The sequence below is a fragment of the Mus caroli genome, chromosome 9 (assembly GCF_900094665.2).
Source record: "Mus caroli chromosome 9, CAROLI_EIJ_v1.1, whole genome shotgun sequence".
NCBI classification, from domain to species: domain Eukaryota; kingdom Metazoa; phylum Chordata; class Mammalia; order Rodentia; family Muridae; genus Mus; species Mus caroli.
Window position 1 is genome coordinate 2,701,942 of NC_034578.1, and position 25,337 is coordinate 2,727,278.

Genomic DNA, 25,337 nt, shown 5'->3' on the forward strand with positions numbered 1-25,337 from the left:
ACGTTACAGATCAGTGGAAGAGAAATAGAAATGTTTGGGTTTTGGTATTGTCTTTTCTTAAATTTTCAGATTCTATTTCCTCGATGTGAAAATAAGCTTGTATTTGTACATAGTTGGTATATGTAGTCATATATGAAAACCTAATACAGTTCCTGTTGCTAGTAATCTAATATGGACAGCAAGTCAGGCCTGGCTTTTCCACTATACCTAAGACCTCATCTACTAGAAATTGCACAGAGGTGTACGTTCTTATCTCCATTCTAGCATACAAATAAAATTATGACAAAATACCACAGCCAAGGTAACCTGCACCTGGGCTATACATCAAGGCTGGGACTATAACAGGAAAGTACTTCCTAACCTATGGGGCAGCATTCTACTACAGACCTCAATGTCCTGAAGAAGATTTACATCATGGAACCTACTTAACATTTCTAGAAAATTGTCAATGCAGAGCTCACAACCTTTCATGGATGTCAAAGAACCATTTAAAAAATCTAGAGTAAATTGGAAAGGAAATCAAAATTGGCACTATCATACCATGTCCACTTGGGCGAAATAAAGAAAATTAGATGAAAGTAATGTGCCTTTGAATTAAGCTTGGGACATCCTTCCTATTCAGCCATAGAGATGGAAAACATAAAGGAGGGCAGCCCCTTCTCCTAGTTCCCCAGGGAGGTTTCCATTGGAGAGCTGCAGAGCTAGTTTCAGCTGGAACTATTTTGTTATCATTTCTCCCTGACTGGAAACTTGATACCTGGTGCAGAATAGATTTTCATGTTATTTGAATCCAGTCAGAAAAACCTGTTCATTCTAGTTCTAAACTGAGTACCTCTGTGGTCTCTGTCCCTTTTTGAGAGTTTCTGGGTACTACAGCAGTCACAGCAATGACTTAATGTGATAAACTGACAACAGCCTTGTAAATCTCTCCCTGTGAGAAAAGGAAGTGAGCTCTGTTTGGCTGTAAAGACATGGCTCCACCAGGAGGAGGTCCTTCAAAGGGAACAAAACATTGTGTTTTATGTAGATTGCTGACAGAATTTTGTCCTTTGGCTGCATTCCCATGGAGAAGGCATGCGGAAATAGAGATACCTCTGCATGTGGGGATGTAATTATTCACTATCCTAACCTTGGCTCAGCATCCTTTATTTGTCAAATATTTTTTATTAGATATTTTCTTTATATACATTTCAAATTTCAAAAGATATCCTGAAAGTTACTATACCCTCCCCCTGCCCTGCTCCCCTACCTCCACTCCTGCTTCTTGGCCCTGGCATTCCCCTGTACTGGGGCATATAAAGTTTGCAATACCAAGGGGCCTCTCTTCCCAGTGATGGCCAACTAGGCCATTTTCTGCTACATATTCAGCTAGAGAAACGAGCTCTGGGGGTACCTGTTAGTTCATATTCTTGTTCCACCTATAGGGTTGCAGACCTCTTCAGCTCCTTGGGTGCTTTCTTTAGCTTCTCCATTGGGGGCCCTGTGTTCCACCTTATAGATGACTGTGAGAATCCACTTCTGTATTTGCCAGGCACTGGCACAGCCTCACATGGAACAGCTATACCTGGGTCCCTTCATGAAATTCTTTCAGGCATATGCAATAGTGTCTGGGTTTGGTGACTGATTATGGGATACCTGGTAGGGTAGTCTCTGGATAGTCCATCCTTACGTTTTAGCTCCAAACTTTGTCTCTGTAACTCCTTTCATGGGTATTTTGTTCCCTTTTCAAAGGAGGAACGAATCCACCCATTGAACTTCCCTCTTCTTGATTTTCTATTGTTTTGCAAATTGTATCTTGGATGTTCTATGTTTCTGGGCTCATATCCACTATCAGTGAGTGCATATCTAATGACTTCTTTTGTGATTGGGTTACCTCACTAAGGATGATATCCTCCAGATACATTCATTTTTCCAAAAATTTCATAAATTTATTGTTTTTAATAGCTGAGTAGTACTCCATTGTGTAAATGTACCACATTTTCTGTATCCATTCTTCTGTTGAGGGACATCAGGGTTATTTCTGGCTATTATAAATAAGGCTGCTATGAACACAGTGGAGCATGTGTCCTTATTACCAGTTGGAACTTCTTCTGGGTATATGCCCAGGAGAGGCATTGCTGGATCTTAGCATTATGTCCAATTTTCTGAGGAAGCTCCAGACTGACTTCCCAAGTGGTTGTAGAATGGCAATCCCACCAGCAATGGAGGACTGTTGCTCTTGCTCCACATCCTCACCAGCATCTGCTGTTACCTGAATTTTTGATCTTAGCCATTCTGACTGGTGTGAGGTAGAATCTAAAGGTAGTTTTGATTTGCATTTCCCTAATGATTAAGGATGTTGTATATTTTTGCAGGTGCTTTTCAGCCCTTCAGTATTCCTCAGTTCAGAATTCTTTGTTTAGCTCTGTACCCCATTTTTTAATGTGGTTATTTAAATTTCTGGAGTCCAGCTTCTTGTGCTCTTTGTATATATTGGATATTAGTCCCCTATCAGATTTATGATTGGTAAAAAACCTTTCCCAATTTGTTGGTGGCCTTTTTGTTTTATTGACAGTGTCTTTCGCCTTATAGAAGTTTTGCAATTTTATGAGGTACCATTTGTCAACTTTTGATCTTACAGCACAAGTCATTGCTTTTCTGTTTAGGAATATTTCCCCTGTGCCAATATTTGTGAGGCTTTTCCCCACCATCTCCTCTATAAATTTCAGTGTCTCTGATTTTATGTGGAGGTCTTTAATCCACTTTGACTTGAACTTTGTACAAGGAGATAAGAATGGATCCATTTTCATTCTTCTACATGATAACTGATAGTTTTGCCAGCACCATTTGTTGAAAATGCTGTTTTTTTTTCCACTGGATGGTTTTAGCTCCCTTGTCAAAGATCAAGTGACCATAGGTGTGTGGGTTCATTTCTCGGTCTTCAATTCTATTCCACTGATCTACCTATCTGTTGCTGTACCAGTACCATGCAGTTTTTATCACAATTGCTCTGTAGTACAGTTTAATGTCAGGCATAGTGGTTCCCCCAGAGGTTCTTTTATTGTTGAGAATAGTTTTTGCTATCCTAGGTTTATTATTATTCCAGATGAATTTGCAAATTGCCCTTTCTATCTCAGTGAAGAATTGATTTGGAATTTTGATGGGGGTTGCATTGAATCTGTAGATTGCTTTTGGCAGGATAGCTATTTTGACTATATTAATCCTGCCAATCCATGATGATGGGAGTTCTTTCCATCTTTTGAGATCTTCTTCAATGTCTTTCTTTAGAGACTTGATATTCTTATCATACAGGTCTTTCACTTCCTTAGTTAGAGTCACACCAATGTATTTTATATTATTTGTGACTATTTTGAAGGGTGTTGCTTCCCTAATTTCTTTCTCAGTCCGTTTATCCTTTGTGTAGAGAAAAACCATTGATTTGTTTGAGTTAATTTTATATACAGCTTCTGCACTGAAGCAGTTTATCAGGTTTAGGCTTTCTCTGGTGGAATTTTTGGGGTCCCTTATATATACTATCTTATCATCTGCAAATATTGATATTTTGACTTCGTCCTTTTCAATTGTATCCCATTGATGTCCTTTTTTGTCGAATTTCTCTGGCTATGACTTCAAGTACTATATTGAATAGGTAAGGAGAAAGTGGGCAGCCTTGTCTAGTCCCTGATTTTAGTGGGAATAGCTTCAAGTTTCTCTCCGTTTAGTTTGATGTTGGCTACAGGTTTGCTGTATATTGCTTTTATTATGTTTATGTATGGGCCTTGAATTCTTGATCTTTCCAAGACTTTTAACATGAAAGGGTGTTGGATTTTGTCAAATGCTTTTTCAGCATCTAAAGAGATGATCATGTTGTTTTGTCTTTGAGTTTGTTTATATAGTGTATTATGTTGATGGATTTTCATATATTTAACCATCCCTGCATCCTTGGGATGAAGCCTACTTGGTCAGGATGGATGATCGTTTTGATGTGTTTTTGGATTCGGTTTGCGAGGATTTTATTGAATATTTTTGCATCAATATTCATAAGGGAATTTGGTCTGAAGTTCTTTTTCTTTGTTGGAACTTTGTGTGGTGCTTCTATTGGGTTTAGGAGTTCTCTGGTGGAATTTTTGGGGTCACTTATATATACTATCATATCATCTGCAAATATCATCTCCTTCTTTTTGATGACTGCTTCTATTTCTTTAGGGGATATGGGACTGTTTAGATCATTAATCTGATCCTGATTTAACTTTGGTATCTGGTATCTGTCTAGGAAGTTGTCCATTTCATCCAGGTTTTCTAGTTTTGTTGAGTAGCCTCTTGTAGTAGGATCTGATGATGTTTTAGATTTCTTCAGATTCTGTTGTTATGTCTCTTCTTTCATTTTTTATTTTGTTAATTAGAATACTGTCCATATACCCTCTAATTAGTCTGGTTAAGTGTTTATCTATGTTGTTGATTTTCTCAAAGAACCAGCTCTTATTTTGGTTGATTCTTTGAATATTTACTTGGTTGATTTCAGTCCTGAGTTTGATTATTTCCTGCCGTCTACTCCTCTTGGGTGAATTTGTTTCCTTTAGTTCTAGAGCTTCTAGGTGTCCTGTCAGGCTGCTAGTGTATGCTTTCTCTAGTTTCTTTATGGAGGCATGCAGGGCTATGAGTTTTCCTCTTAGGACTGCCTTCATTGTGTCTCATAAATTTGGGTAGTTGTGGCTTCATTTTCATTAAACTCTAAATGGTCTTTAATCTCTTTCTTTATTTCATCCTTGACCAAGGAATCATAGAGTAGAGTTTTGTTCAGTTTCTACATGAATGTTGGCTTTTTATTATGTATGTTGTTATTGAAGATCAGCCTTAGTCCGTGTTGATCAGATAGGATAAATGGGACAATTTCAATATTTTTGAATCTGTCGAGGCCTGTTTTGTGATCAATTATATGGTCTATTTTGGAGAAGGTACCAAGTGGAACTGAGAAGAAGGTATATTTTTTTGTTGTTATTGTTTTAGGATAAAATGTTCTGTAGATATCTATTAAATCCATTTGTTTCATAACTTCTGTTAGTGTCCATGTGTCTCTGTTTAGTTTCTGTTTCCAGGATCTGTTGTCCATTGGTGAGAGTGGGGTCTTGAAGTCTCCCACTATTATTGTGTGAGGTCCAATGTGTGATTTGAGCTTTACTAAAGTTTCTTTAATGAATGTGGCTGCCCTTGTATTTGGAGCATAGATATTTACATTTGAGAGTTCCTCTTGGAGGATTTTACCTTTGATGAGTATGAAGTGACTCTCCCTGTCTCTCTTGATAACTTTGGGTTGGAAGTCAATTTCATTAGATATTAGAATGGCTACTCCAGGTTGTTTCTTCAGACCATTTGCTTGGAAAATTGTTTTCCAACCTTTTACTCTGAGGTAGTGTCTGCCTTTATCCCTGAAGTGGGTTTTCCTGTAAGCAACAAAATGTTGGGTACTGTTTGTGTAACCAGTCTATTAGTTTATGTGTTTTTATTGGGGAATTGAGTCCATTGATGTTAAGAGAAATCAAAGAAAAGTAATTGGTGTTTCCTGTCATTTTTGTTGTTAAAGTTTGGAATCTATCCTATGGCTGTCTTTTTTTAGTTTTGTTAAAGGATTACTTTCTTGCTTTTTCTAGGGTGTAATTTCCATCTTTGTGTTGGTGTTTAACCTTTATTATCCTTTGAAGGGCTGGATTCCTAGAAAGATGTTGTGTGAATTTGGTTTTGTCATGGAATACTTTGGTTTCTCCATCTATGGTAATTGAGAGTTTTGCTGGGCTGGCATTTGTGTTCTCTTAGTGTCTGTATGACATCTGTCCAGAATCTTCTGGCTTTCATTGTCTCTGATGATAAGTCTGGAGTAATTCTATTAGGCCTGCCTTTATATGTTACTTGACCTTTTTCCCTTACTGCTTTTAATATTCTGTCCTTATTTAGTACATTTGTTGTTCTGATTATTATGTGTCGGTAGGATTTTTTTTTCTGGTCCAGTCTATTTGGAGTTCTATAGGCTTCTTGTTTGTTCATGGGCATCTCTTTCTTTAGATTTGGGAAGTTTTCTTCTATAATTTTGTTGAAGATATTTGCTGGTCCTTTGAGTTGAAAATCTTCATTCTCATCTACTCCTATTATCTGTAGGTTTTGTCTTCTCCTTGTGTCTTGGATTTCCTGGATGTTTTGAGTTAGGATCTTTATGCATTTTGCTTTTTTTTTTTTTTTTTTTTTGATTGTTCTGTCCATGTTCCCTATGGAATCTTCTGCACCTGAGTTCTCTCTTCCGTCTCTTGTATTCAATTCCATTGCCTGTTTGGTTGTGTTTTCATGTAATTCTTTAAGGGATTTTTGTGTTTCTTCTACCTGTTTATCAGTGCTTGCCTGTAGTTCTTTAAAGACTTCTACCTGTTTAGCAGTGTTCTCCTGTAATTCCTTGAGGGATTTTTTGTTTGTTTGTTTGTTTCCTCTTCAAGGGCTTCTACTTGTTTAGCCGTATTCTCCTGTAATTCCTTGAGGAATTTTTGTTCTTCCTCTTTAAGGGCTTCTACCTGTTTAGCGGTGTTCTCCTATATTTCTTTAAGTTATTAATGTCCTCCTTAAAATCTTCTACTGCCATCATGAGATATGATTTTAAATCTGGGTCTTGCTTTTCGGGTGTGTTGTCATATCCAGGACTCATTGTGGTGGGCATACTGGGTTCTGATGATTCCCAGTGTTCTTGGTTTCCGTTAGTAAGATCCTTATGTCTGCCTTTCACCATCTGGAAATCTCTGGTGTTAATGTTCAAGCTGTCTCTGGTTGGAGCTTGATCCTCCTGTGATTCTTTTAGCCTCTGTCAGAACCCCTGGGAGTCCAACTCTCTCCTGAGTTCCAGTGGTCAGAGCACTCTCTGCAGGCAAGCTCTCCTCTTTCAGAGCAGGTGTCCAGCAGGCTGGAGCTCTGATCCACCTGCTGAGTTCTGGCGTCAGAACTCTCCCTGTAGGCTGACTTTTCTCTGGCACAAAATGCGCCCAGGGGTCTGAGTCTCAGCTCAGCCTCCTAGCTGAGGATGAAGGCCAGAAGGGACCCTGACCAAGACACTCTGTTGCTTCTATTGCCCACGAGCTCTCAGGTGATCATGAGGTCCTGGGTGTGCTAGGGGTCCTGTGGCGTGGATAGTCCTCTGGTACCCTAGATGCCCTTGGCCTGGTTCATGCAGAAGATGGCGGGGCTTGCCCCAACATGAATTGATCCCGGTCTCTGGTCAGGCGGGGTTCTTTTGTTCCTGTTCCTGCCGGCACAAGACCCTCCACGATTCTTTGGAGCTGATGTTAAGTCCCACTCACAAGTGATCCCGAGGTGATCCCGAGGTCCTGTGGCATGGTGAGCACTCTGGAGCCCTTAGAGGCCTCCACTGGGCTCAGAAGGAAGATGGCAGGGGTGGCCCCAACCGGAACAGATCCAGATTGCTTTTTTTCTTTATTTCAGTGAATAAATTAACAACCGCAGTTGCTTCCTGGTTCTAAACATTCTAAGTCCCAGTCATTGCTTAAACATAATTTGAGTTATATAAGGGTAAACAGTAGGAGAGTAATGTTATCTAATGATTTCTGACACTGAAGTATTTACAAATAAACAACATAGAGGAACAGGTTTTATTTTTTTATTTTAATCCCAAAGCCAATCAAAGCACTAGTGAGAATGGTACTGTAGGGCAACCAAGGTTGCATGTGTGCATGTGCCCCAGGTAGGGAGAGCAAGGTGCATATGTGTGCATTGAATCTTAGGTGGCAGTAATGTCTTGTTGCAGTGAGGTTGTGGCTTTATCTTATGACTGTCTCCTTTCTGGGGAAAGTTGTTTAATAGCTTAGAGCCTCTCCTTCCTCCTGTAAAATATTTAAATATTTAAAAGGTTGAATAGACTGAACTTGTTATGTGATGAGTGCTGGCTAGTAGTCTTTATTTTAATTTACTTGATTTCCTCAACTTTTATGTCCCCCCCCTTAAAAGTCAATAGTTAAAATAAGGAAAGAAAATGCCAGTATTTCTCTTCTATTTCTCTCTTTTGAACATTTCTCTATATAATGATTATTAAGTATCATACTGAGTGGGGGTTAATATGAATTAAGACTATTATACTAAACTTTCAAATTTAAGTCATTTTGATGGTTAGTGTTGCCAGAAGACAGATTTCCAGGCACACTTGGGAATGTTAATTGATAAAGTAAAATCCATCTTAAATGTTAGTGGGACTATTCCTTGAATGGGAATCCTGTACTGCATAAAATAAAAACTATGATGTGAGCATTAGCATTTGTTGTTATTCATTATGTCTGTGGATGCAATGTGAGCAGCTGCCCCCTCAAGCTTCTACGGCCATGTCTTCTGCACAGTGATAGACTGTAACTCCAGTGTGCCAAAACACAGCCTTCTTTCCTAAGGTGCTTGTGTTTACGTACTGTAGTTATTGAAGCAGTGGAAAAGAAACTAAGACAATTATAATCACTTTTTATATAGTTATTGAATAACTTATAACTTAAAGAGTATTCTCAAAATATGCCTTTAAATTTTCTTACTGATGTATACCCAAGTCACTTATTGCATGACCACAGCTAGAAGAAAATCTTGCCACCCCTCAGGAGAAGCTTCACAGATGTCAGGCAGGCAGTGCCACCCTCACCGGCATTCTAGCTCTGGAAATGTCTCAGTCTGAACTCAAAAGTGTTTGAGGAGCAGGAAGGAGGAATTCCTGCAGCATAGATCAAAACCAAGGATCATAGCAGAACATTTCTGAGAGAAAGAAAAATAAAAGAAGTCACAGATATGGGCCAAGAATCTGTTAACTCCATATATTCAGAAAACTTCTCCAAGTGTAAGAGAGAATGGCCATATGGCCAGGTGACACTTGAATGGGAGTTAAATGGCACCTGGATTGATGGTCTGCCCTGAGTGCCTTTTCATATAAGCAGCTGTGCTTTGAATCTCAAGGGCAGTGGTTTATTCCTGTTATATGCTGAGTCCAGAACACTGTGGAGAATCAATAAATGCTAAATAATCACTGTACATAATTTATTGCTGTTTTTCCTTCCTTTGTAAAGACATGTCATAAGTTTAGATATAATCAATCCAACTTTAAATTGAATGAACTCTGTCTTGGGAAAGGAACCATTTTTATTGCTGCTAAAGCCCTGCCAACAACTGCAAGCAAAGCAGGAAGGATTGCATAAATGGATTAAGAAGTGCAGCAGTCAGCAATTACAAGTGTCACCTTGAGATAAATACTCATGTTGGCTCATGCATTACTGGGATGCGAGACCAGGCAGAGGTAGAGAGCCAAATCTGCTGCCAGTGACAATGACAATGCATTTGTCCAACAGAAGAATAAACAGATGCAATGAACAGAGTGGGGGCTGGGTGGGTCATGATGCCTGAGAAGGCAGAGACAGGGCATATCAGCACTGAGCTTTCCTTACTGCAGTTTTATGCTAGGTAACCTCTATTACATTCCTTTGCTCCCTACCTTTTTAAAAAATAAGAATAATGAATGTGAAGAGAAAATGTCAACCTGCCCTCACCTCTTTCCTAACAGAGAAATGGAGAAACACACAGGTGGAAAGAAGAAAACCAACATCACTGGACCTGAATCAGGAATTCCTTTTTTTAGTTTTATAAAATGTAGTTTTATTTTTATGTTACTCTGCTGTTACATAGGGCATAATATTTTCACAAGGCTCTTTTGGGACTACAGTCAATGATTAGCAAACACACAGTATAGTGGTTCAACACTCTAAAGAACAATCACTGGACAAACCAGATACCCTCTCATATATGCACAGATCTGCATTGAAAAGTACTAAAGTTTAGACTTGGATTTTCGTACTTTATTTCTCCTTTCTAGTGTATTAAGAAAGGACATGCATTTTAATTTTCTCAAGGCAATGCTTGTATTCTGGCAGCAACATGATACTTCTCTCACAAGGTAAAGTGAATACCAGAGCTACTAAGGCAGGAGGTGTAAGTGAATTTTTATTGGGAAGGAAGTTGTCATCTTAAACAGCAGCAAATGAAGAATGCATAAGGAAACTCCCTGTTATCACAGACAAATGTAACTTCCAGAATATGTGACACAAGAGACATTTCAATCTGTGACCCCAAGTCTGGATGCATTAAGCACTTTCATATTCAATATAACACTTCTGGATTCCTACCAAAAAGGAATTTGTAATAAGAGCATGGAAAAGTTGCTTCTGAAAGGAAACCCCCAAGAAGGTTCAGAAAACGAATATACCAGGCATTCTTAAAGGATGCTGAGCTGCGCAGGTCAGCTAACAGATTGTGAAGGGTGAGTAAGCAGACTGCAGAAGCAACACAGTTTCTGGGACAGGTAGAAGCAACACAGCTTCTGGGACAGACCCCTTTTGGGGCTCCAAACAGCCAGGCACCTTCCCCGCCAGAGGAGAGGTGTCCGCCCAGGAGGGCTTAGCCTGAGCAGGTAAGGGAGCCATCTTGGGTCCCTATCCCTCAGAGACTAGTCTGCAGAGGTGAGAATGCGGACTACACAACCAGCACAGCTTCTGGGCCAGGCAGAAGCAACACAGCTTCTAGGACAGACCTCTTTTTGGGCTCCAGACATTCCCACACCTTCCTCACCAGAGGAGAGGTGACTGTCCCAGAGGGTTCTTTCAGAGCAGGTGATGAATCCATCTTGGGTCCCTGATCCCTCAGAGACCAGTCTGTGCAGGTCAGCTCATGGACTGTGAAGGGTGAGCAAGCAGACTGCAGAAGGGACACAGCTTCTGGCACAGGCAAAAGCGACACAACTTCTGGGAAAGACCCTATTTTGGGCTCCAGACATCCGGACACCTTCCTCGACAAAGGAGAGCAGGTAAGAGAACCATCATGTGTCCTATGTCCCTCAGAGACCAGTCTGTGCAGGTGAGATTGCAGACTGCAGAGGCAACACATCTTCTGGGACAGGCCCTGTTTCAGGCCTTCATCTTCAGCCAGGAGGCAGGTCTAAATGCCAGATATCTTTGCACCTTCCCTGCAAGAGGAGAGCTTGCCTGCAGAGAGTACTCTGACCACTGAGACTCAGGAGAGAGCTAGACTCCCAGACCTGCTGACAGAGGCTAATAGAATCACAGGAGGAACAAAATCCAACCAGAGACAACTATAACAACTAACTCCAGAGATTATCAGATGGCAAAAGGCAAACTTAAGAATCATATTTACTGAAATCAACCAAGTGGAAACAAAAAGAACTATTCAAAGAATCAACCAAACCAGGAGCTGGTTCTTTGAGAAAATCAACAAGATAGAAAAACCGTTAGCCAAACAAACTAGAGGGCATAGGGACAGTATCCTAATTAACAAAATCAGAAATGAAAAAGGAGACATAACAACAGATCCTGAGAAAATTCAAAACATCAGAACTGACTACAAAAGTCTATACTCAACAAAACTGGAAAACCTCCATGAAATGGAAAACTTCCTAGACAGATACCAGGTACCAAAGTTAAATCAGGATCAGATTAAAGATCTGAACAGTCCCATTTCCCCTAAAGAAATAGAAGCATTCATTAAAAGTCTCCCAACCAAAAAAAAGCCCTGGACCAGATGGGTTTAGTGCAGAGTTCTATCAGACCTTCAAAGAAGACCTAATTCCAACTCTTCTCAAACTCTTCCACAAAATAGAAACAGAAGGTACTCTACCCAATTCATTCTATGAAGCCACAATTACTCTGATACCTAAACCACACAAAGATCCAAGAAACAAAGAGAACTTCAGACCAATTTCCCTTATGAATATTGATGCAAAAATACCCAATAAAATCCTCGCAAATGGAATCCAAGTACACATCAAAAAGACCATCCAAGCCGGGCGTGGTGGCGCACGCCTTTAATCCCAGCACTCGGGAGGCAGAGGCAGGCGGATTTCTGAGTTTGAGGCCAGCCTGGTCTACAAAGTGAGCTCCAGGACAGCCAGGGCTACACAGAGAAACCCTGTCTCGAAAAACCAAAAAAAAAAAAAAGACCATCCATCATGACCAAGTAGGCTTCATCCCAGGGATGCAGGGATGGTTTAATATATGGAAATCCATCAATGAACTCCACTATATAAACAAACTCAAAGAAAAAAATCGCATGATCATGTTGTTAGATGCTGAGAAAGCATTTGACAAAATCCAACACACCTTCGTGATAAAAGTTATGGAAAGATTAGAAATTCAAGGCCCATATCTAAACATAGTAAAAGCAATATACAGCAAACCAATAGACAACATCAAAGTAAATGGATAGAAGCTGGAAAAAAACCCACCAAAATCAGGGACTAGACAAGGCTGCCCACTTACTCCCTACCTATTCAATTTAGTACTGGAAGTCCTAGCTAGAGCAATTAGAAAATTAAAGGAGACCAAGGGGATACAAATTAGAAAGGAAGAAATCAAAATATCATGGTTTGCAGATGATATTATAGTATATATAAATGACCCTAAAAATCCCACCAGAGAACTCTTAAACCTGATAAACACTTTCAGTGCAGTAGCTGGATATAAAATTAACTCAAAAAAAAAAAAAATAAGTGGCCTTTCTCTACACAAAGGATAAATAGGATGAGAAAGAAATTAGGGAAACAGCACCTTTCACAATCATCACAAAAAATATAAAATAACTTCTTGTGACTCTGACTGAGGAAGGGAAAGATCTGTATGATAAGAAATTCAAGTCTCTGAAGAAAGAAATTGAAGATCTCAGAAGATGGAAAGATCTCCCATGCTCATGGATTGGCAGGATTAATATAGGAAAAATGGCTATCCTGCAGAAAGCAATCTACAGATTCAATGCAATCCCCATCAAACTTCCAACTCAATTCTTCACTGAGCTAGAAAGGGCAATTTGCAAATTCTTCTGGAATTAAAAAAAAAAAAACTAGGATAGCAAAAACTATTCTCAACAATAAAAGAACCTCTGGGGGAATCACCATGCGTGACCTCAAGCTGTATTACAGAGGAATTGTGATAAAAAAGCAAAAACAAAAACAAAAACAAACTGCATGGTACTGGTATAGCGACAGACATGTAGATTAGTGGAATAGAATTGAAGACCCAGAAATGAACGCACACACCTATGCTCACTTGATCTTTGACAAGGGAGCTAAAACCATCCAGTGGAAAAAGACAGCATTTTCAACAAGTGGTGCTGGCACAACTGGCAGTTATCATGTAGAAGAATGCAAATTGACCCATTCTTATCTCCTTGTACAAAACTCAAGTCTAAGTGAATCAAAGACCTCCACATAAAGCCAGAGACACTGAAATTTATAGAGGAGAAAGTGGGTAAAAGCCTCTAAGACATGGGCACAGGGGAAAAATTCCTAGACATAACACCAATGGCCTGTGTTGCAAGACCAAGAATCAACAAAGGGGACCTCATAAAATTGCAAAGCTTCTGTAGGGCAAAAGATACTGTCAATAAGACAATAAGGCCACCAACAGATTATGAAAGAACTTTTACCAATCTTAAATCTGAGAGGGGATTAATATCCAACACATACAAAGAACTCAAGAAGCTGAACTCCAGAAATTTAAATAACCCCATTAAAAAATGGGGTACAGAGCTTAACAAGGAATTCTAAACTGAGGAATATCAAAGGGCTGAGAAGCACTTGAAAAAATGTTCAACATCCTTAATCATCAGGGAAATGCAAATCAAAACAACCCTGAGATTCCACCTCACACTAGTCAGAATGGCTAGGATCAAAAATTCAGGTGACAGCAGATGCTGGCTAGGATGTGGAGACAGAGGAACACTCCTCCATTGCTGGTGGGATTGCAAGCTGGTACAACCACTCTGGAAATCAGTCTGGCGGTTCCTCAGAAAATTGGACATAGTACCACGGAGGATCCAGCAATACCTCTCCTGGGCATATACCCAGAAGATGTTCTAACTAGTAATAAGGACACATGCTCCACTATGTTCATAGCAGCCCTATTTTAATAGCCAGAAGCTGGAAAGAACCCAGACTTCCCTCAACAGAGGAATGGATACAGAAAATGTGGTACATTTACACAATGGAGTACTACTCAGCTATTAAAAACAATGAATTTATGTAATTCTTGGGCAAATGGATGTATCTGGGGGATATCATCCTGAGTGAGGTAACCTAGTCACAAAAGAAGTCACTTTATATACACTCACTGATAAGTGGATATTAGCCCAGAAATCTAGAATGTGCAAGATACAACTTCCAAAACACAAGAAAATCAAGAAGGAAGACCAACATGTGGATACTTCTTTCCTCCCTAGAATACGGAATAAAGTATCCACGGAAGGGGTTGCAGAGACAAAGTTTAGAGCTAAGATGAAAGGATGGACCATTCAGAGACTGCCTCACCCGTGGTTCCATCCCATAATCAGCCACCAAACAGACACTATTGCATATGCCAGCAAGGTTTTGCTGAAGGGACCCTGATATAGCTGTATCCTGTGAGGCTTTACCAATGCCTGGCAAATACAGACGTGGATGCTCACAGTCATCTATAGGATGGAACACATGGCCCCCAATATAGGAGCTAAAGTACCCAAAAGCTGAAGGGGTCTGCAACCCTATAGGTGGAACAACAATATGAACTAATCAGTACCTCCTGAGCTCGTGTCTCTAGCTGCATATGTAGCAGAAGATGGCCTAGTCGGCCATCATTGAGAAGAGAGGCCCCATGGTCTAGCAAACTTTATAGGCCCCAGTACAGGGGTATTCCAGGGCCAAGAAGTGGGAGTGTGTTGGTAGGGGAGCAGGGCAGGGGAAGTGTATAGGGGACGTTTGGAAAAGCATTTGAAATGTAAATAAAGAAGATATCTAATAAAGAAATAGAAAAAAAAACAATCATTTACAGTTGCCAATTGTTTTGTTTTATTTTTCAGCCATTTTTTACTTATTTGCTTGGTGTTTGTTTGTTTGTTTGTTTGTTTGTTTTTGCTACAATTTTAAGGTGCCAGGGTTAGGTTGAGTGACACAGGCTTATAATCACAGTACTCTGGATTGGAGGGGGTGAGAATCAGGAGTTCAACATTATTTCCAGTTTATAGCAAGTTTAGCTCAAGCCTAGACTATGTGAAACCTGTGTCAAAAACATTACACATGCACAAGTTGTAGGACTTGAACCAAGATTCAAATTCCAGCTAATGATTTGTTGTTATTTTGAAGGTCAAAGTAAGAATTGGATCAAAATAAAAATTGGATCATTCCAACCATACTGTTCCATAGTAAAATCCCAGGGACAAATTTAACTCCCCCTTGAGACTTGTCTCAGATCAGAATCTTTGCCTATTGTCAAGTCTGCTCATGTACTGCCTGTGTGTGCTTGCCTACAGTGGACCTGGACAGGCTCAATGATGATGTCAAGCGTTACAGTTGCACTCCCAGGAATCACTCTGTGAACCTCAGGGAGGAGCTGAAGCTGACCAATGCAGTCTTCTTCCCACGATGCCTCCTCGTGCAGCGCTGTGGTGGCAACTGTGGTTGCGGAACTGTCAACTGGAAGTCCTGCACATGCAGCTCAGGGAAGACAGTGAAGAAGTATCACGAGGTACAGCATCAGTAATATCAGGCCAGCACATGTATGCAGCTATCCCATCTACATCATCTATCCCAACCTGTGGGGTCCTGGGATAGATGCCTCTTAACGTCATTGGTCAATGGCTAGAGAGATGGCTCAGTGGGTAAGAGCACTTGTTGGTAACAAACTCAGAAAAAGTGCAGAAAATTACATTTTTCTTTCTTTTTCTTTTTTTTAAGATATTTTCTTTATATACATTTCAAATTTCAAATGCTATTTTTCTAATTGTACACTCTGTTCAAAGAGGAATGAGAGGAATCCTAGGAAAGAACATAAATTAGGAAATACACAAAACTAAAAAAATTATTAGTTCATTCATTATATATTTAGTAGAATTTATTTATTTATTTATTTATTTATTTATTTATTTATTTATTTATTTGTGTGTGAGAGAGAGAGAGAGAGACAGACAGACAGACAGACAGACAGAGAGATACAGAGAGAGAGGGAGCAAGGGAGTGATTTTCTGTGCCTCTGTACATCTAGTAGATGATAGAGGAGAATCCCTGGTGTCTTCTGCCTTATTAACTTGAACTAGGGTCTCTCACTTGTCACAAAAATGGGGTTCAGTTCGCAGCCCACACATGGTGGCTCAATCTGTCCCTTACACTAGTCCCATAGGACTCAATGCCACTTTTGGCCCCCACAGGCACTGCACACACATGATGCACATGCATACATGCAGGCAAAATGCTAAAACACATAAGACAAAAATAATGAAATGTGTAAAAAGAAATATGGTTGCTTAAATTGTTCACCCAGGCGAATGTGTTGTCAGAAGCTAAAATTCTACCAAGATAATTCACAATGGCTAATAGCATCTGGAAGAGGAGAATCCTAGTTTCACAGTACAATGGTGATAGATTATATAACAGCCTGTATGATAAAGTGCTGGTCTGTGTACTGAATGCTATCTGCTGATATCTCTAGCATGGTGGGAACATTCAAGAGAAGGGGAGAGTGAGGGCATGAGCAGGGAGGGGAGAATGCAACTGCAGCAGCTGCTCTGGTGTCTCTGCTGCTGCAGCTGCCACCACCATTGCTCCAAGCAGCTGTGCTGTGCAGAGCCAAGCTGGCAGGGGCCTCAGCTATCAAGCAAGGAGCTTCTAGTCTCAAAAGCTTCAGGAGAGCATTGTCTTCCCCGGGAAGTATTACAGTTCTTAAACAACAGATGCTCTCAGGTGAAAGAGTAATTCTTACACATCTTTATTTTTTCTGGAGAGGATCTTATATACATTTTGGGGGTGGGTTGGGATCTGACAGCAGATGCTTTAGTTTGGCTTGGTATGAGATGTCAGGGATGCCTCATTTGCATGTGGAAGGGCTTGGGAGCACTGCACCCATGGGACTGATCATCAAGATCATGGCATGCTGTGGTCACATGACAAGGGCCTGGGGCGAGGGTGGGGGTGGAGCAGCTGAAGTTTCTACCATCCCTTTCTGGGTTCCAGGGCTTTCAACTCTGCTCAGTCTTACCAGGTTTCCTGGCATGGCCCATTGCCTCACAATAAAGACTAGTGAATCTTCATTCGACCTGTAGAGAAATCTGCTGTTTATTTACAGGATATATCTGTGAATTCTAGGTGACTATAAGAAAATACTAAGGGCCAAACTTTATTCAGTATAATCACATGTTTGTTTGTTTTTTTTAAATCAAATAGTAAAAATGTAAATTGTCAGAGAACTTTTCATTGCATAAATGTTGAAGTAGTCTATGTTTTGTTTTCCTGGAAGTGCTTATTGTTCCTAAATAGCAGTCACTACTACCTGGAAACTTAGCTCTTGGACTGTGAAAGAAGTAAGCAAAAGTAAATGTAAAGACCAAAGTCAGGGGAAACCAATTAAAATGGTGAAGAACGTTTGTAATAAAGAAAACACAGCTGCCTGAGGACTGAGAACACATTCGTTCACAAACCACTCACTGATCAGATTTTGATCCATGTCTACAGGAAACCTTTTCTGTTGTATTCATAGATACTGAACAAAGGCTGCAAGGTCAGGAAGAGTGAAGAATCCATGGCTATGTGTTTAAAAATACTCACTGGCTGGTGAAGCAGATTCAGCTTCAGGTGCTAAGGAGAGAGTTTGATGGACAATAGTGCTTGGTGGCTGACCATGAGGACCAAAGAAAACAAAGGAAAGCACAGACAGTCCCTCAAAGCAAGAATCTGGATTTGGAATAGCAGATTTTGAACTGGGCATGATGGGTTAAATATGTAATCTCAGCCTTTAGGGGACAGAGGCAGGAGAGTTTCTACAAATTAGAGGTCAGTCTAGGCTATATAATAAGTTCCAGGCTAACTTCAACTGCAGAATGAGACCCTGTCCATATTAGATAGATGATAGATAGATAGATAGATAGATAGATAGATAGATAGATAGATAGATAGATGATAGATAGATAGATAGATAGATAGATTAGATAGATAGATGATAAATAGATACATACATACATACATACATACAGAGATGAATGATAAACAAAATATTAGTTTGAATAGGTGTTTTTGTGTTTCATGCTGTTGTTGTTGCACATCAGCACTGATGTGCATCTCTTACAACAGTGGCAAAGTTCAACTTAGAGAGGCAGAACTTACCATTATACACCGACAAAGAATGTATTTTCTTACTCTTAAGAATAGTTGACTCTACTCACTGCTTTCCAAGGAAGCAGAATCTGTCCTTTCAGCAGGGTGCTGTCCCCCCTCCTCACTGTGTTGTTGTTGTTTTTTTTGTGTGTGTGTGTGTGTGTTTTTGACATAATTAATGTTCCTTTATTAATGTTTTGAAATAATAGTCTCAGTTAATGCTTTCAAATATGGCTATTGTTTATCCACAACTACACTGATCAGATGGGAAGAGAAGACTATCACAGGAGAGTGGTTCAGAAACCAATAGCACCAGGCACTTCAAGAAGCACAGCGGGAACTGAGTCTGAAGATAGGAAGATACAGAAAGTTATGTGTCTTGAGGAAACTGGGTCTCCTGGATGCTGAACCCTTAGTCAGAGCCTGTGCTTGACTTTGCATAGAAGATGAGGTCACAGTCAAAAGTCACAAGCATAAGGGAACCGACCATGACAGGACAGAACTGGCTATTTGCAAGGAACTTGTAATTCAGATCCTAAGAGTCAAAAGTCACAAGCATAAGGGAACCGACCATGACAGGACAGAACTGGCTATTTGCAAGGAACTTGTAATTCAGATCCTAAGAGTTACAGCTAAAGCACAGCCTAAGATTATTTTAATATCAAAATAAATAAAAGCAACTATGCCATTTATATAACAAAAGCAAGAAAGCTGACTTAAATATGAATAATAGATGTCAAACTTGTAGTGAGTGAAATAAAAAAATGTTGATTGGATTAAGAAGGGTTCTATGTATAAGTAAGAAAAAGAGTTAATGAACTGTAGGGTATGCGTGTGGAAAAAGTTGTCTATATCATGTGTGGAACAAATTTTTTGGCCTAAATATCTCTCAGCCCTTAAAAAAGCTTTTGAAACACTTTCATTCATAATTTAAGCTGTAGTTACATTAGAGATTATGACACTGGTTACCTAAAGTTTCTAAGATACATTTAGTCTGCAATATTTTTCTCCTTTGAAAATCAGACTCAACTGTGTATTTTCCCTACATTCTGAAGTACTTTGTAATAACAAAAAGTATTACTTTGTCATACCATCCTAAAGGTATGGAAATTTTAATGCAAAATAAAGATAACTAATTAATAACAATATTAGTCATTGGAAACAATTTATGTAGTTATGTCCAAGATACAATGATAAAGCAGCAGTAATTAAAAATAGCATGCTGCATGACATTAGAGTCCATCTGGCTGAAGAATATTTACATACTTAATTTGCTTTTATCATCACTGCATATCAAAAGCTTTTTTAAGTACTGTCTTGGTTTTGTCTGACCTGATGAATTCCAGATTGGAGGTTGGCCTTCAGTCTCAAAGTTCTGTGCTGGCTTTCAAAAAAGGATAAATTTGGGGTTCTGTAACTGGTAGGAGTTAAAATAAACTGGAAAGTGAAAAGATCTACTGTGCAGTAACTGTGATTAACAATGTGCAAGTCTAGGCTTTGATGTATTTGCAGACTGCTTTCCTTTTATCTGGACTCCGAGGGAAGAGATTTTGACTTGATTTTCTTTTTATATTCCTTATTTTTGGAAACTCTCAATAAGAGTGTTGCATTACAGAGAGTTGGTTCTGAGCAATCTGAAAGGTCCAGACACCATTCTTTCCTTGATTCCTCTGTTCATTATGACAGTCATCCCTGAGCTGCTTTTCACAATTCAGAAAGGAGAGAGCCCTTGACCCCTTGTTCGTGAGTTATAAAACATTAATAATCTTTTGAAAGTGCAGTGTCCTATATGAAATGCACCTGCCCAGCATAGGATAAAACTACCCAACAGCATCAATCACTTCGTCAGCAATTGCACACCTGAAACAAACATTTGTGTCAACTCTCCTACCAAACTCCTAAAACATCCAGGTGCTCGGTAGAGAACGGCAGACACTTTCTTCCATTTCCAGAAACGGGTACAATCTGAGATTCATCTCATTAGGAAACCTATACCCTTTATTCTATTAGGTCTGTGTCTGTATTCTTACCTCTGCTAGATTAAAGGCAGTTCCCCTTGTCCATGCTTGCAGGTGAAAAGATGTGAAATGAGTTTCTATGGACGATGGTGGCCTTAAGTGAAGGGATTCATCTCATTTGCGGACACCAAACTCAGACAGTATTGCTGTTGCCAAGAATCACTTGTTGACAGGAGCCTGCTATAGCTGTCGAGGCTCTGCTAGAGCCTGATCAATTCAGATACATATGCTCACAGCCAACCATCAGACTGAGCTCATAGACTCCAATGGAGGAGATAGGGGAAGCTCTGAAGAAGTTGAAACCCCATAGGAAGAACAACAGTATCAACCAATGAACCCCACCCCCGACCCCACCCCAGAGCTCCCAGCAACTAAACCACCAACCAAAGAATACACAAGGAAGGACCCATGGTTCCAGCTGCACATGTTGCAGAGGATTGCCTTATCTGGCATCAATGGGATGGGACCCCTTGGTCCTATGGGGGCTCAATGCCCCAACATAGGGGGATGCTAGGGTGGTGAAGTGGGAGTGGGTGGGGAGCATCCTCTTAGAAGTAAGGGGAGTGGGAGAGGATAGGAGATTTTTGGAGAGGAAACTGGGAAGGGGGATAACATTTGAAATGTAAATAAATAAAATAACCAATTAAAAAAAGAAGAATGTGTCACATAGTAAGCTTGCAAACTTCTCCACAAGTATTTCAGTGCTTAACACTCAGAGATAAGAATGTGCAGAATTAGAGAGGTCTGGGTGACACCAACATTGTCAGTGTTTGCATAAGGCAGGATACTTCTCTTGTAGTGGGGTGAACATTCTTCAGGGCAGGACAATGTTATTTTCTGCTTTCAAACTCCAGATGCTAGGGAAATGGGTTAATGGATGATCATAAATGACAAGCAATCCTGAGGATCTGAGTTCAAATCCCTGGCACCCATATAAAACCTGGATTTGACCACATATGTCTGTAACACCATCACTGTGACAGGAAGAGATGCAGGGGGTGGGGAATAACTGAGACTTGTCATCTGCCAACCCAGCTCCATGTTCAGAGAGAGACCCTGGTTCAAGATAATATGGCAGCAAGTACAGACCAGGACACCAGAGGTCCTTCTTTATCATCTATGTACATTTGGATGTACATAGGCACACAACACACACACACACACACACATACAAATAAATAAATTAATAAATAAATTAATAAATAAATAAATTAATTAATGCTAATAAAAATATTTTTTTAGGTTTATTGTTTTTTGGTTCAGGTTCTTTCCTAGCATTTCTCATAGTCATCTTTGAACAGCGTGTAAAATTAGAAGAATATAATTCCTTCTTCTCTTTCTGAGTTTGTGGCTGATGTTTCCCAAGTAACAGATCAGCCTGAGTGGAGCTCTGTGTAGTAATGAAGTGGTGGAGAAATCTGAGCCCATTCGGATAGAATTGGGGAGTTTGAGTCCAAGCTCCTCTGTCTGCTTGTTTCAGTCTTCTCCTCTGTCCCTTTGTACACACCTCACATGAAGGTCACTCCGTTCATCAGAATTTGGGGTTCAAGTGAGGATTTCTCATTCTGCTTCAGGAAGGCTATAACTTATTTCACAAGAAATAGCTGTGAGTGTCTGTCCAAGGATTTCTGTCCTTCCAAAAGATAATTCAGATAGTGACTCTTAAAAAAAATAAGGCTCATGGCTGGAGCTATAATTCACTCAAATGTCAGATCCTACATTCAATCCCAGTACTTTGAATTAATAGTTACTACTACTACTACTAATAATAATAATTTAATATTATTTTGGTTCTCCCCTTCATAATAAACACTTACTACCATTGTTTAGATTCAACATTGAGTCAACAGTCGAAAAACTTCAGAGACAGAAGATAAATTTATTTATTTTCTCTGCTTTCTCCTATTCTACTGATAATATTGTGATGCTGTATCAATAAGGGTTCTCTAGAGGAAGAAGACTGACATGTGTGTGTGTGTGTGAGAGAGAGAGAGAGAGAGAGAGAAAGAGAGGGGGAGGGAGGGAGGGTGATGGGTAGAGGGAGGGGGAGAGAGGGAGGGGGAGAGACAGAGAGAGACAGAGAGAGACAGAAAGAATGTTAGTGTATGTTTGCACTGCTTCCCTCAGTCATCATAAAATGGCACCAGACACCTGGAGCTTCCTACAGAGCAAATGACTTTTGTTCAAACCTGCAAATGGAAATGCTGATTCTGATATCCATTAAATAACTAGCAACACAATAGAGATGTCAAGGGAGACAAACACTTAGTCTAAGATGCTAATGGTAGTATTTGGGGTGAGTCTTCACAAGTCAACTCAGGTAATCAAAATAGTTCCTCAGTTTACAATCCCAACTTATTGATTTTAGTGTATGGAAAATTGATTAAAACCAATCATCACATACTAGCTTAGCTGCCTGCACTGTCCTATGGAACTTATTGCCATGAACTCTGCATATTGGCATAGCCTAAGGTGAGACTGAGAACAAGAGTTCCAGTCAACTTATAACGTCAATGACCTGACATGAGCAGGATGCAGGGAAACGGAATTTTCTTTTTTCTATTAGATATTTTCTTCATTTACATTTCAAATGCCATCCCAAGAGTCTCCTATACCCTCCCCCAACCCTGCCCTGCTCCCCTACCCAAACACTCTCAGTTCTTGGCCCTGGCATTCCCCTGTACTGGGGCATATAAAGTTTGCAAGAACAAGGCCTTTCTTCCCAATGCTGGCCAAATAGGCCATCTTCTGCTACATATGCAGCTAGAGACACAAGCCCTGGGGGTACTGATTAGTTCATATTGTTATTGCACCTATGGGGTTGCAGACCCCTTCAGGTCCTTGGGCAATTTGTATAGCTCCTCCATTGGGGGCCCTGTGTTCTAGCCTATAGATGACTGTGAGCATCCACTTCTATATATGCCAAGCACTGGCATAGACTCACAAGAGACAACTATATCAGGTTCCTTTCAGATAAATCATGCTGGCATATGCAATAGTGTCTACATTTGGTGGCTGACTGTGGGATGGACCACCGAGTGGGGCAGTCTCTGGATGGTCCATCTTTTCATCTTAGCTCCAAAGTTTGTCTCTGCAATGCCTTCCATGGGTATTTTATTCCCTATTCTAGAATGGAATGAAGTATCCACAAGTTGGTCTTCCCTCTTCTTGATTTTCTTGTGTTTTGGAAATTGTATCTTGGGTATTCTAGGTTTCTGGGCTAATATCCACTTATCAGTGAGTGCATATCAAGTGACTTCTTTAGTGATTGGGTTACCTCACTCAGGATGATATCCTCCAGATACATCCATTTGCCTAAGAATTTCATAAATTCATTGTTTTTAATTGCTGAGTAGTACTCCATTGTGTAAATGTACCACATTTTCTGTATCCATTCCTCTGTTGAGGGAAATCTGGGTTCCTTCCAGCTTCTGGCTATTATAAGTAAGGCTGCTATAAACATAGAAGAGCATGTGTCCTTATTACCAGTTGGAACATCTTCTGGGTATATGCACAGGAGATATATTGCCAGATCTGCCAGTAGTACTATGTACAGTTTTCTGAGGAACCACCAGACTTATTTCCAGAGTGGTTGTACCAGCTTGCAATTCCACCAGCAATGGAGGAGTGTTCCTCTTTCTCCAATCCTAGCCAGCATCTGCTGTCTCCTGAATTTTTGATCCTAGCCATTCTGACTGGTGTAGGGTGGAATCTCAGGCTTGTTTTGATTTGCATTTCCCTGATGATTAAGGATGTTGAACATTTTTTCAGGTGTTTCTCAGCCATTCCGTATTCCTCAGTTCAGAATTCTTTGTTTAGCTCTGTACCCGATTTTTAATGGGGTTATTTGATATTCTGGAGTCCAGCTTCTTGAGTTCTTTATATATATTGGATATTAGTTCCCTATGAGATTTAGGATTAGTAAAAATTATTTCCCAATCTGTTGTTGGTCTTTTTGTCTTCTTGACAGTATATTTGGCTCTACAGAAGCTTTGCAATTTTATGAGGTCCCCTTTGTTGATTCTTGGTCTTACAGTACAGGCCATTGCTGTTCTGTTTAGGAATATTTCCCCTGTGCCCATATCTTGGAGGCTTTTCCCCACCATCTCTATAAATTTCAGTGTCTCTGGTTTTATGTGGAGTTCTTTTATCCACTTAGACTTGAGCTTTGTGCAAAGAGATAAGAATGGATCAATCTGCATTCTTCTACATGATAACTGCCAGATGTGCCAGCACCATTTGTTGAAAATGCTGTCTTTTTTCCATTGGATGGTTTTAGCTCCCTTGTCAATGATCAAGTGACCATAGGTGTGTAGGCTCATTTCTGGGTCTTCAATTCCACTGATCTACCTGTCTGTCGCTGTACCAGTACCGTACAGATTTTATCACAATTGCTCTGTAGTACAGCTTGAGGTCAGGCATGGTGATTCCCCCAGAGGATTTTTATTGTTGAGAATACTTTTTGCTATCCTAGGTTTTTTGTTATTCCAGAAGAATTTGCAAATTGCCCTTTGTAACTCAGTGAAGAATTGAGTTGGAATTTTGATGGGAGTTGCATTGAATCTGTGGATTGCTTTCTGCAAGATAGTCATTAATCCTATAATAATCTTGGCAATCCATGAGCATGGGAGATCTTTCCATCTTCTGAAATCTTCTTTAATTTCTTTCTTCAGACACTTGAAGTTCTTATCATACAGATCTTTCACTTCCTTAGTTAGAGTAACAAGAAGTTATTTTATATTTTTTGTGACGATTGTGAAAGGGGCTGTTTCCCTAATTTCTTTCTCATCCTGTTTATCCTTTGTGTAGAGAAAGTTCACTGATTTTTTGAGTTTATTTTATATCCAGCTACTGCACTGAAGGTGTTTATCAGGTTTAGGAGTTCTCAGGTGTTATTTTTAGGCTCATTTATATATACTATAATATCATCAGCAAATAGTGATATTTTGACTTCTTCATTTCCAATTTGTGTTCCTTTAATCTCCTTTTGTTGTCTAATTGCTCAGACTAGGATTTCAAATACTATATTTAATAGGTAGGGAGAAAATGGGCAGCCTAGTCTAGTCCCTGATTTTAGTGGGATTGCTCCTGTTTCTCTCCATTTAGTTTGATGTTGTCTACTGGCTTGCTGTATATTGCTTTTATTATTA

General features: G+C 39.8%; 1 protein-coding gene across 5 annotated transcripts in view; it reads left to right on the plus strand.

The window, feature by feature from the left end:
• Positions 1 to 25,337, plus strand: part of Pdgfd (platelet derived growth factor D) — a 240,722-nt gene that overhangs the window by 208,662 nt on the left and 6,723 nt on the right. For 4 of the 5 annotated variants that reach the window (XM_021172112.2, XM_021172114.2, XM_029482009.1 and 1 more), the window contains one exon: positions 15,337 to 15,551. The exons of the other annotated variant lie outside the window; for it this stretch is intronic. In XM_021172112.2, the coding sequence (XP_021027771.1) occupies positions 15,337 to 15,551 (215 nt within the window). The remainder of the gene's footprint in view (positions 1 to 15,336; positions 15,552 to 25,337) is intronic. 5 annotated transcript variants of the gene reach the window in all.